General features: G+C 32.2%; 1 protein-coding gene across 1 annotated transcript; it reads left to right on the forward strand.

Annotated features, from left to right (window-relative positions):
• Positions 1-5,667: 5,667 nt before the first annotated feature.
• On the forward strand, positions 5,668-11,751 carry LOC122602231 (LOB domain-containing protein 30-like). The gene is made up of 2 exons (XM_043774944.1): positions 5,668-5,994; positions 11,242-11,751. The coding sequence occupies exons 1-2, from the start codon at positions 5,668-5,670 to the stop codon at positions 11,641-11,643; spliced, it is 729 nt and encodes a 242-aa protein (XP_043630879.1). The 3' UTR covers positions 11,644-11,751.
• The last annotated feature ends 1,171 nt before the right edge of the window (positions 11,752-12,922 follow it).

Raw genomic sequence — 12,922 nt, forward strand, 5'->3', positions numbered from 1 at the left:
ACTGAATCTTTTACCTTGGGGACGAGAGTTATGAAAGACGAGCCACATCCCCTACTGATAATTCCCTCCTTGAAGAACTTATTAAAAAGTCTTTGAAAATCCTCTTCTAATTTCCCCCAATACTTTTTTATGAACCTAAAATTAAAACCATCCAGCCCGGGTGCTCTGTCATCACCACACGAGAACACCGCCTCTTTTATCTCGGTTGTACTAAACCGCTCCACTAAGCTAGCAGCTTCGGATTCATTAAGTTTAGGACCCAACTCACTGATCAGCTTAGGCCTGTCATGCCAATCATCTTTAAATTTATCCCTGTAGAACTCCATCACCATCTTTTTAATTAAAGACGGTTTCGAAATCCAATTTCCATCCTCCTGAAGTCCTGATATGTTGTTACTTATCTTTCTGTTATTTATTAGACCATGGAAAAATTTCGAATTTTCATCTCCTTCCACCGCCCACTTGCATCTAGACCTCTGCTTTAGATCACGGTTTTTACAGCTTTCCATCTCATAAAGCTTATTCTTACATTCCATCCTGGTCCAGTTTTCTTCTTCGGTTAACTCTTCAATCTCCATCTTAGAGTCCAGTTCCTCAAGCTCCAACTTGCATAGTTCAGCTTCTTCCTCGTCTTTTTTCCTAAACTCCACTCTCCATTTTTCCAATTTATCACGTAACCATCTGAATTTAAGCATTACGATTACATCAGGAGGACCCACTCCTTGGAACGAATCAAAAGCCTCTTCCACAGTCTTCTCAAAATCCTCTTTCCCGAACCAAGAATTAAAAAACTTAAAAGGTTTCGGGCCAAAATTGCGATCCACCATAGACAATAATATCGGATTATGGTTAGAAAACCTTCTTGGTAGAGCCCGAAAGCATGCACCAGGCCATCTATTAATCACTTCTCTATCCACCAATAACCGATCGATCTTACTTAGTTTCTTTCCCTTATCCCCTTCAGTCATGTAAGTGAACTTATTACCCTTCATCTCAAACTCATGTAACTCTGACGAATTGATAAACAAGTTGAACAATCTAGCACAATGGGTCTTAAAAACCGAACCTTTTCTTTCACTAGCGAAACGAACCGAGTTAAAGTCCCCGATAAAAAACCATAATCCCGGGGAGCTTAACTTCAAACTTGTGAGCTTGTCCCACAAATCCTTCTTTGCCCTGTTACTTTGTGGAGCATACACATTAACAATAAACACCAACTCTGGGTTCCCTTTCATTCTTCCTTTAGTCAGTAAGAAATTATTATCTTTAACACAGTCTAACTTTTTAAAAACCTCCGGATCCCACATACTTATTAACCCCCCGATCTACCATTTGCTTCCACAACATCGAACTCTTGCTTCCCAGTCCCCCAATAACTCCTCACTATGTCAATGGATACATTCCCACACTGTGTTTCTTGTATAGCAATAAACGAGACCTTTTCATTGTTCTTTATACCTTTAATCCAATCTGCCTTCCCTAGACCCCTAATTCCTCTGACATTAATTGACATAATATTCATATGATAACAGAGTTCATACCTTCTTCTTGAATGATTTTCTCCACCGCTGTTGTCTCTCTTTCCAGGTTAACACCAACAATGTTCCCCGTCTCTAGTGTGCCTCGAACCTTTTCAATCAAAGAAGAATCAATTTTATCTACTTTATTACCTTTGTCGTTATTTTCAGCAGAGAGAACAAGATGTTCTTCCATTACTTTATCACCACACGTATTAATATCGTCTTCTCTATGGGCCTGTTTCTCATTTTTTTCAGCTTCTGGGTCAGGTTCCTCAAAACTTATGTCCATATTATTGGGCCATCACCAATGTCTATCGGTCCATCAAGGAAAGAAAAATCCACCGTCCTTGGCCTCTTTCTTGATCTTGTAACATTAAAATCCATATTTAAACAATTGTCTCCATCTTTCTTACATTTACCATTATTACCCCTGGTCCCACCTTTCTTTTTTCCTTTTGGCAAAGTAGAACACAGAATTAATATCTCTATTTTCGAAATTCACCCAATTCATTAAAAATGTTGCATGCTTCTCCAAGTTCCTATGCATATTGTACGTCACCCCTTCGTCTTCCTTGCTCTTCTCAATCCATTCGCCTTCCTCCGCCTCTCCGGCGTCGTTACCGGAAAACTTGTTTGTTCCGCCATCTACATCCTCCCTGTGACCTGAAGACCCACCAGCCACCGTACCACACAGTGGGCACCATTCGATTGCTCTCTCTTCTATCCACACCCTGAATTTCTTTTTTCTCCACTTAATGTCCACCACCTCTCTCACCTGCTTACCTTCTCCAACCAGTAAACCAACACACTCAACCGACTTGTTGTCGTCCTCTTCTTTAGCTGTCGATGGACTTATAACTTTCCCTACCTTCTCACAAACCTTGTTAATTACCTTCGCTTCAGCTAAGTGTACCGGGACTCCATATACACCAACCCATGCTATCCTCTCATATTGGATTGATTGACCAGCCCACACATCCAGCCTTGAGAACCAGGACTCCCAACTCGATACATTGGAGATAAGACCATGCGCATCCTCCTCAGATTGGAATGTAATTAACATGGAAAGACCTCCCAGCTACTTTAAATTTAACACCCACCACCCTAAAACCTCCAATCCAACCATGTAGAGCAACTAGAGCATCAAAAGATATGCATCTTCCAACCAAAGCCTGGTTGAAATCTGACTTCAGCCCACAAACATCATCGTCCAATATCACCTCTAACTCCTTATTCTTCGATTCTTCCATAGCCCCTTTAACTATATCTCTATACGACCTCCCCGTTCCACCTGGGACCACAACCCTCCTAGGCAAGACATCTTGATGCTTTTTCTCTTCTTTACCTTTTTTTTTAGGTATATAATCCTCCTCTAACCCTCTATTCTCCACAGCGAAGTATGCTTTATTGATCTGTAGCACACTGCTCCCCAACCTTACTCGTTTCAGCCTATTTTCCAACTCCTTCCAATCTCGAACATTTTTAAAACTTGCAAAACCAAATCTAGCCTTATCACCGTTTCTCTTCCTAGCGATATAGACCCCTGCCAAATCTCCAAACCCCTTGAGAGCACTGAATAAATCCCCTGGTCTGCACCCCTTAGGGATATTAGCCACAAAGTACTTAACAACATTAAATTGGATCTTTTCTTGTTGAGTTTTTGATGAAAAGTCTCTTGGTCTTCTTTTGTTTTTTGTTTGTTCCCAGCCGTTTTCTCTCTCACACATTTTCACTTGTTTATATGATTATTGATTATGACTTTTTTAATAGTGACTTAATTTGCAAGTATAGTTGTATCATATCTATACTTTTAAACTAATATAACACTATCAATATTCACGAGCAAATCGACGAGACCGTTGGGACTTGGGAGCCCTCTTATAATCATATTCACCCTCCTGATTTGATCTATACGAATCATTTTAATTAAGTTATAATGAAATCTTTAAAAGTTACAGTGAAATCACTATAATAAAAAATTCATTTATTAACATTTTCTCTAAAAAAGTGTGAAGAAATTTCTTAATTTATTCACGCTTTAAAATGTATAAAAAATATACACACATAAAAATGTGAAATTTTTTTAAAAAATGATTATTTTTTCACACTTATATATGTGGAAAAAAAAAATTCACACATAAAAGTGTGAACAAATATCAAATATATCCACACTTAAAAGTGTGAAAGTCAAATTGTAACACCTAATTTCTCCACACCTTCCTTGTGTGAAGAAATTTGGTGTCACAAATTATTCCATACACTTCTAAGTGTGAACAATTGATATAATTTTACACACTTGGAATTGTGAATTTTTTTTTTTCTCACATATGTAAGTGTGAATTTTTTTTTATTTTTTAAATTTCTTCACACTTTTAAATATGAATAGTTTTTAAACATTTTTAAATGTGAACAAATTAAGAAATTTCTTCTTACTTCTTTAAAGTAAGTATGAATAAATGACACTTTTATTGTAGTGAACTTTAGACCTTTTCTTTACATATTCAATTACTTTTAATCTCTAAGGAATCAAAAGATATTCAATTCTTATCATATATCCCAAAAAAGTACTCACTAGGCAAGGTGGGAATATATCACCCGATATATAAAAAATAACCGTTATAGTTTAGAGCCCTCACCAATATCTAATTTATGAGTTATGAGTCCTAATATCATCTTTTACTTATATAAAAGGCTGTTAAGATGTAAATAATCTTACGCTATTTACCTAAAGTTGTAATGAACCCTACCCTTAAAATGAGTTAGAATCAAATCATTGACTTTTGTCTTCAATGACAAAAAGTATTAACCACTTGATTCGGGTCATATAGTTAAAACAAACAAAACAGTTATATTATTACAATGAGGTGGGGAACCTATTAATTAATAAGGTGGGGAACCTATTAATAGGAATTTCGTTTTGTTCTAGTGTACGTTAATAGGGTTTAAAATTTTAAATACGCATTTAGTAATTTTGATTTTACAGGTAACAGATTAATATATTTGGGTACATTTTATAACGATTAATTGTCAAAATCTAAAGTTGTTAGTTTGCTTTAAAAAAGAAAAAATAAAGTTCCGTGAGTTCATGATTTAGAGAATAGATGATGGTACGTGATGCCATTAACACGTTTTCTATAGCAATTTGTTAATTTTATATTTCTGTAAGTTTTCCAACTAATTGTCTATAAGACTATATTTCTGATATTAGTTTTACTTAAAAGCTAATTGGTCATCTAATAAAACGTACACTTGGAATCTGATATGCTTTGGTCTATTAAATACACTTGTTAGTCTCTTGTAAATGTTTCGACTACTTGAAAACTAAAATTAAAGCTCCGTCATTGGGAGTTTCTTTTTTTATTTTTTAATGTAAATGATCATTTACATGTGTGTAATAAAAGCGAAAGAAAGGTAAAGAAAATGTGTAGTTAGATAAAAAATTTTTTTGACTTTTTAAAAAAAGTGTTCTCAAACTAGTCCACCCAATAGATAAATATTATGGGAAATGTTTATATGAAAACTATTCACATATGAATATGAGTAATTATAAGTATAACTTGATAGTTTATATGTGAACAAATAGTTCACGTATAATATTCACATATAAACATCAAGTTATAATATAAAAGTTTTCATGATTCATTCGATTCAGATGGTTCTTTTTCTCATCATATATTACATAATATAATTAAATTGAGAAAAAGAAAACTAGAAAGGATTTATGTATCCACACGTACACATACATATACACACCCATATACATCTATACACATACACATACACATACATATATAAATATCAGAGATCTAGAAAGAAAGAGAGAAAAACATGAGATTTATAAAGGTAGCCAAGTTCACGAGATGAAGGATATACATGCATTCGATCAGCTGGCTATATATATCGCATGTTTGCTTCACGCAATAAGCTAGCTGTCTAATTTGATGTGTTTTTTTTTTTTACTTCATGTCGTGCCTTCAAAGCTTTCATATATATTCTTCTTATTCTTATAATCCACCTCCTCTTAATTAAACCACACACTAGCTATATAAATTAGTAAAGTATTTTCTCTCTTTCTTAATATATCTCTACCCCACAAATTATTATTAACCCTAGTTTTCGCGATTAAAATCCAGAAAAATATATCCAAATGAGTTCAAATCCGAGCACGAGTGCTGCGGCAGCCGGTGGAAGTAGTAGTAGTAGTAGTAGTGGCCCATGTGGAGCTTGCAAGTTCTTAAGAAGGAAATGTGTTGCAGGGTGTATCTTTGCACCTTATTTCGATTCCGATCAAGGTGCGGCCCATTTCGCAGCGGTGCACAAAGTTTTCGGGGCTAGTAACGTGTCGAAACTATTGTTTCATCTGCCGGTTCAAAGGCGACACGATGCGGTGGTCACCATTTGTTACGAAGCTCAAGCTAGGCTTAGAGACCCTGTGTATGGTTGTGTGTCACACATTTTTGCCCTTCAACAACAGGTTTCATCTATCATGCCCACTTTCAACAATATATTTTACTTTGTTTTCACACATAATATATATACCTAATTAAAATATATGATTGGCGTTTTTTATTTGATTATATATTATTAGAACGTTACGTGTCAGTATCATATAATTTAGTGCTAAAGCTAGCTAGCATATATGCAATTTAAACTTTTATTTTTTTAATAGCATATACGTTTCATTGGTAATTAAATAATAATTATTATATATACGACGACATCATGTTTTTCTATTACATACACAAAGAAGAAATGCAACCATTATTTCAGGGTTGTTGTTTGCCGTTATGTTATATGATTGTCCTTCAAATTAAAACTTTTTGACCAAAATATACGTTACATGTACATATATTTTCCACACATATATAATATTAGGCGGATAGGATAGGACTTTGCTATTGAAAACCTTTGTCAATAGAACGAAGTTATATTTGCATGTCTGTAATTAGTGTTAGTATTTTTTTAGAGCTGTATTATTAACTTTTATTATTACATACATGGGATCTCATATTTCTACCACCATTTTTGATAATTTTGTCATAATATACAATTGTTAAACAATAAACTATATAATATTTATATGCATATTGTGGTATACAATAAAATCTATATAAATTAATATTCGATAAATTAATAACTCAACAAAATTAATAACTTGTGTTGTGTCCCAACTTAAAAGAAGTATTATATTAATAACTTACTAAATTAATAAAATATTTTAGTCATAACATTATTAATTTATAGAAGTTTTATTGTGCGTATATATATATAGTTATTAAAAAGTGTGTTACCTTTAGCAACTTTTTTATTGCATACATAAATATAATGATCAAATTTTTAATACGTTACGACCGTGCACAATTCTTGTAACCCTGATCTAATTTATTTTCATTTCTTAGCATTAAATGTAGATATAATTTGCTAACTAGTACCTCTATGACATCAGTTAAGAAATATTAATGAAGTCTAACTTTTCTTACTATCAAAAATTATATTTAAAGTGTATTAAGGCCTCTCACAAGAGCCTCATCCACACTTCTTCCACACTGCAATATCAGTTTTTCTTTCTCTTCATCCACATTTTTCACACTCACTCACAATAACCCTCTTCCACACCTTTTTCATAATTTTTGTTTATTTTATAATTTTATATTTATCCAAACAATAAATTAAACTTAATTTTATTAAAAAAAACATTATAACTAAATTTTAAAGATTTGATTTTTTTTTTTTTTTTGCCGTTACCCTCTGACACCCCACGCTCCTCTCCCTCGTCATTGTGTGTCGATGCAACGAAACCACCGGACGAAATGGCCCATCAACGAGTTGCTCACAATAGCTTTGTCTTCGATGATCCCGTTGACGGGCGGTCGACGGAGCTATTGTGAGCGGCCTAAATAAACCTAAAAATTTATATTTTTAAATGAATATTTAATACATATTTTCATATTATAAAAAAGTTGGAGACTTCATTAAATAATGCTTTCTAAACTTGGACACTAGTTAGCAAATCATGTATAATTATGATTAAAAGAACATAAGTATGATTTGAATTCTTGATCCTCATTTTATATTGTATATCCTCCCTATCAGACTATATATGTTGTGATGACTATATGTTATTCATGCGTTGTAATACTTGTTTCGGTGTAGCCAGGTCCTTGCAAAATACCAAACTATATATATATATATATATAGTCACATGTAATTTTTATGAATTAAAATCCCTTTGGCTGCAATTTTAACTACTCGTATTAAGTTTGTAATTATCATTGTATGCGGCTATGCCTACATTCAAAACATTTTGATTAACTTTTTTCTATAATCGAATATTAATTTCTATTTTTGGTTTGACTTTTTTTTTTTTTATTCTTCCAATATAATTATCTTTAGGTAATATATTGTGCCTTATTCGACAAATAAATAATAATAATAATCAAATTATAGGATTTACAATAGCCTGCACTTGTTTTCTCTAGATTATTTTTGTAACAACGGATTATACCAAATAATTACAAATTAACAAACATTCAGTTAGCTAGGTTCCTAAGAGAGAGATATCATTTTCTTTCAAACGACATGGAAGTTTTGGTATGCATAATAATTAATCGTAGCTTTTAGTAAAATGGATGCCTAGCAAAATCCAAAATCTTTTTGTGTTTACGTAATTAAACATCTAATTTATAAATTAAAATGTAGTACTGTATAATATTAGAGTATATCCAGGTTGAATAATTTGTACACCGCGTATGACTCATGATCTTTTCAATTTTGCGAAGATCATTCTGATAATGTGATAACATACATGGTATATGTAAATTCTTGTGTTCGTCACATGTTTTATTGGCATGTAGCGCGACATGAGAATCCAAAATAAAATCATTAGCTAAAAGAATACAATGCACATATCTAATAGATGATTTTTCAAATTTCTAACATGGAAAAGTTTTTTAAATAACTCGGTTAGTCTTATATTTATCGTCTACCAACAAAAATAGTTCAGTAACAAATTAAAAGATATCTTTTACCCTTTATATATATTTACAAGGGTGACTTTCAAAATAAGATTGTCAAAATTTAATTAATGGTACGGTAAACTGTCATAAGGGCTAAAAAAAAATGATCCAATGAACGAAGAAAGCCATAACATAATAAAGTCCAAACTCATAAAATCTACTCAGCCAAGATAACACTCGAGTGTATGAGACAAATCAAAAGATTCAAGGAAATATACATATTTATTTTTGAAGAACACTTTTGTATTGGATGTACCAAAACTTTGTTTCTTTTTGTTTGAATAGTTGTCATGTTGAGTAAACTTTTAAGGTTTCTAGTTGTCAAATGTCATATGCCAAGTCTTTATAATCACATCAAACTTAGAGTTGCTTTTTATGTATTAAATATATTTAGAAAGAAAAATGATAAATCTTTTTAAAAAATCTTTTTAACTATGTGATCAAAACATTTGGTTCAATTAAAAGATTATATTTTAGTAAGAAAATTATTAAAATACACTCGTCATTTTTTAAAATTTTTAAGAGGATTATTAGGGACGATATATCATTTCTCATTTACAATATAAACTTAAGTTAATTGTAGCTAATTTGAAAAGAATAAATATTTATACACTTACTTTATAGCTATATATATATATATATATATATATATGCCATCATCTGAAATGTTGTATTGTGTTTACACTTATAAACAAAATATAGTATAAATATCCATCGATTTAACAAGTGTGTAAATAATAAAGCTTTGTCAATATTTATATGTAAATTTAAAACTCCATTCTTACGGTAATTTTTTGGTCTTTGTAGTATTTTTTTTTTCCGTTTACCCGTTGATTTAGCCTTAGCGACATGTCTATTTATATACCCAACCCCAATTCTAGATGAGACTTATATCTGAGAACCCTCAATTACACCAAAATCCGAACCCAATACCTCAAGCTTTCAAGTTCCTCCATATGTATGATATCACTATCTAACATATGTCTTCGTATTAATAGATATATAACAAAAAAATAAAACTATAATAACCTTATTTATTTTAAAATTATGTACATTTTTAGATATCAGTTAAGTATCTATTTGGAAATGTATCTTTCAGAATATGCTCAATAAAAATAATAATATAATAATAAAAAAAATTCCATACATAAGAGGATGTTGGAAAAAAAACGATAAAAAGTTACTCTTTTACGTATGCCTTCAAAAGTTTCTATCTAAAGTAGGATAGAGTATATCTATGTAAAGACCTTTTAAACAATGAGATTATAAAACCAACCTTTTGAATGACTAGACGGATGATAGCGCCATACTATAAAGATGATGGTGGCGCGACGTCGTTATCGATGTAAAGGTGATTGAAGTAAAAAAAAGTTGTTTAAAACCGAAAGATAAATATTGCAAGTTATTTGATTAAAGGTATTTTAAATATATAAATTAATTATAAAGGGGTATATAATTTAATTATATAAAGAAAATTTTTTAAAGGGTATTTTGATAATAGATAGTTTAAAAGGGGAACAAAGTTTGTTTTATACTTTTAAATAATAGTGAAAATAAATTTAGACTTAGCTTCATGTAACTTTATATACCCAACTTAATATACCTAAAAGAAAATCCAATTTTTGGGTCTCTATTCACCCAATGGTCAGAGGTGGCTCAACAGTACTATAAGACTAAGCGATCGCTTTAGGCCCCCAAATTTCTAAGGTCTCAGAATCTTGTATATTAGACTTAGTGTTTGAATTTTGGATTAAGTATCATTATATAATTTGTATTGCAGTAACGCCTTTTTGATTTTTGCATCAACATCTGCATATTTTTTTATTATTTGTAGTTCAATAACAAAAGACGAGCTACTTTTTTTTATACTTTAGTTTATATAATAATGAATTAGGCCCCCAAAATTGATCTCGTTTAGGCCTCCAAAAACCTTAAGCCGCCACTGCCAATGGTTGGTTTGAACTTAAAAACTCAAGGTCTCAAGTCTCTCCAATACCTGTTCAAATTGGTTTTAAACATAATCAATTACTTGTAGTTTGATCGAATAATGTATAACCAGTGGCGGCTTAAGGTTTTTGAAGGCCTCAAACGAGATCAATTTTGGGGGCCTAATTCATTACCATATAAACTAAAGTAAAAAAAAAAGTAGCTCGTCTTTTATTATTGAACTACAAATAATAAAAAATATGCAGATGTTGATGCAAAAATCAAAAAGGCGTTACTGCAATACAAATTATATAATAATACTTAATCCAAAATTCAAACACTAAGTCTAATATATAAGATTCCGAGGCCTTAAAAATTTGGGGGCCTAAAACGATCGCTTAGTCCCATAGTACTGTTGAGCCACTTATATAACTATGGCTTAATTTGGTCGCATTACATGCCACCTAAAAACATTTTTCATTTGTATTTTATGGAGTTGTGTTGAGATTATGTTTCACTCAATGGTTTTTATGCTGTTAGTTATCTACTCGTATAATTTCTTAGATGAGTAGTTTAAGTTAATATTATTGATTTTATGTATATATATATTAAATCTAGTTAAGACTTCTTTTAGCATGTATTATTACTATTATGATATTTGTGTATTTTCATTTTTTATCGTCCAGCCAAATCCTATACAGTAAATATTGTGAGACCAATCTAACATTCAATCCGGTTTTCAAAACATGGTATGTGACTAAATCATTACAATTAATCAGGTTGTGAGTTTACAGGCAGAACTCGCGTATTTTCAAGCTCATCTAGCCACCCTAGAAGGCCCAACACTTCCACCACCTCCACCACCACAATCATCAATTCTTCCACAAGGATTATCCATCAATGACCTTACAACCGCATCGCCGGTTCTTGGTTCATATGACTTGTCATCACTTCTTGAACCAATGATTTCACCTTCATGGGCTATGCAACCACAAAGGAGACAGACCGACCCACATCAGTTCATGAGTTTTGATGCTACAAGAGCTACATCTAACCTGCCACCAACACAACGCGATGAAGGTGAGTTTCAAGAGCTTGCTAGGGAGCTTATGCAGAGGCCAAATAGTGTGAATTCGGGATCAGTGGCATGTAAGACTGAAAGTTCATCTTTGCCACCTTAGAACAGATAAAGTGAAAGGCATTCTTGATTTTTTCTTTATTTTGACTTTTAGTGATCTAAGACATAGTTTTTTCTTATGTTGTGGAATTTAATGGGAGAATTATTTCATACAAACTAGTAAAATTTGGACACCACATTTGCGTGGCCTCAATTGTCTTGTTAAAGTGGTTACGTTATTTTGGTGTATTTGCATTGAACCTTCAATCATTTACTAATTAAAAATTATTCTATCATGAATGTGTTTGTTTAAAAGTGTGTAATAAATCAATAAGTAATTCGTAATGAAAACCAGAATAGGACATGATATAGCAAATACATTAATATATTAGTTGAGAATTTAAGTGGATCCAATGTAGCAAAATGCAAATAGTGGTACGTGGTGTGCTACAAAAAGTTTGGATGACTCAAAAGGATATAGTGTTGAAAAAAAACCAAAAAGTAACCCGTAGTGGAAATCCTAGATGGATGCGATTTGGCAAAGTCCGAATAGTGGTACGGGGTGTGACATCAACGAATAGCAACTCGCCACGTAGGCGAGTTATTATTCACAAAAAGAAAAAAAACTTAAACGAGATCCGATATGACAAAATCTGAATAGTGATAGAGGGTGTAAAATCAACAATTGATCCAGTGATACATGACAAGGATTGATTGATGACACGTGATGGAAGATTAAAGGGCATGGTACTATTCATAGCCATGCCGTTTAATATATATAGTAATTTGTATGTACGGGTCCTTTGAATGATTTCAATCATGGAATAAAATTTATATTCAATTGAATAGATCGATCCATGATCCATCCAAATCGACCCATTTAAAAATTGAGCGGATGTGAGAATAATGTTTAAAAATTTGTGCTACGGGCTAATTCCCGTTTAGGGCTGGAACTGATTAGAATCCTCAGCCTAATTAACCCAGGTGTTATTAGGAATCATTTAGAAAGAATGGCGAAAGAGGCCTCCTTGCATTGCCCAACTAGAGCGAAACCGTCACTATTGTTTACCTTATTGTCGGAAGCCAATGTCAAACATGTACTCACCTTATCTCGCTTTCACGGAAAAAAGAAGCATTATTTACATGATCATTACCTTAACTACTATGATACCTGGGACATGTAACCTTGGTTTACGATTATTAGCGTAAATCCATATGTCACAATAGACATACCAAATCTAACATAAAATTAATCATAACGGTAAAGAAATAAAAGTGAGGAAAATATAAAAATACATACAAATAATCCATAAAGTCATACAAAAAATAGGATCCAATTATCA

Source organism: Erigeron canadensis, chromosome 5, assembly GCF_010389155.1.
Source record: "Erigeron canadensis isolate Cc75 chromosome 5, C_canadensis_v1, whole genome shotgun sequence".
Classification (NCBI taxonomy): domain Eukaryota; kingdom Viridiplantae; phylum Streptophyta; class Magnoliopsida; order Asterales; family Asteraceae; genus Erigeron; species Erigeron canadensis.

What these genes read in the sequence shown, in the direction of transcription:
- LOC122602231 (XM_043774944.1), top strand. Translation starts at nt 5,668, where the DNA reads ATGAGTTCAAATCCGAGCACGAGTGCTGCGGCAGCCGGTGGAAGTAGT. An exon ending in TTTTTGCCCTTCAACAACAG is followed by an intron (nt 5,995 to 11,241) that starts GTTTCATCTATC and finishes ACAATTAATCAG; the next exon opens with GTTGTGAGTTTACAGGCAGA.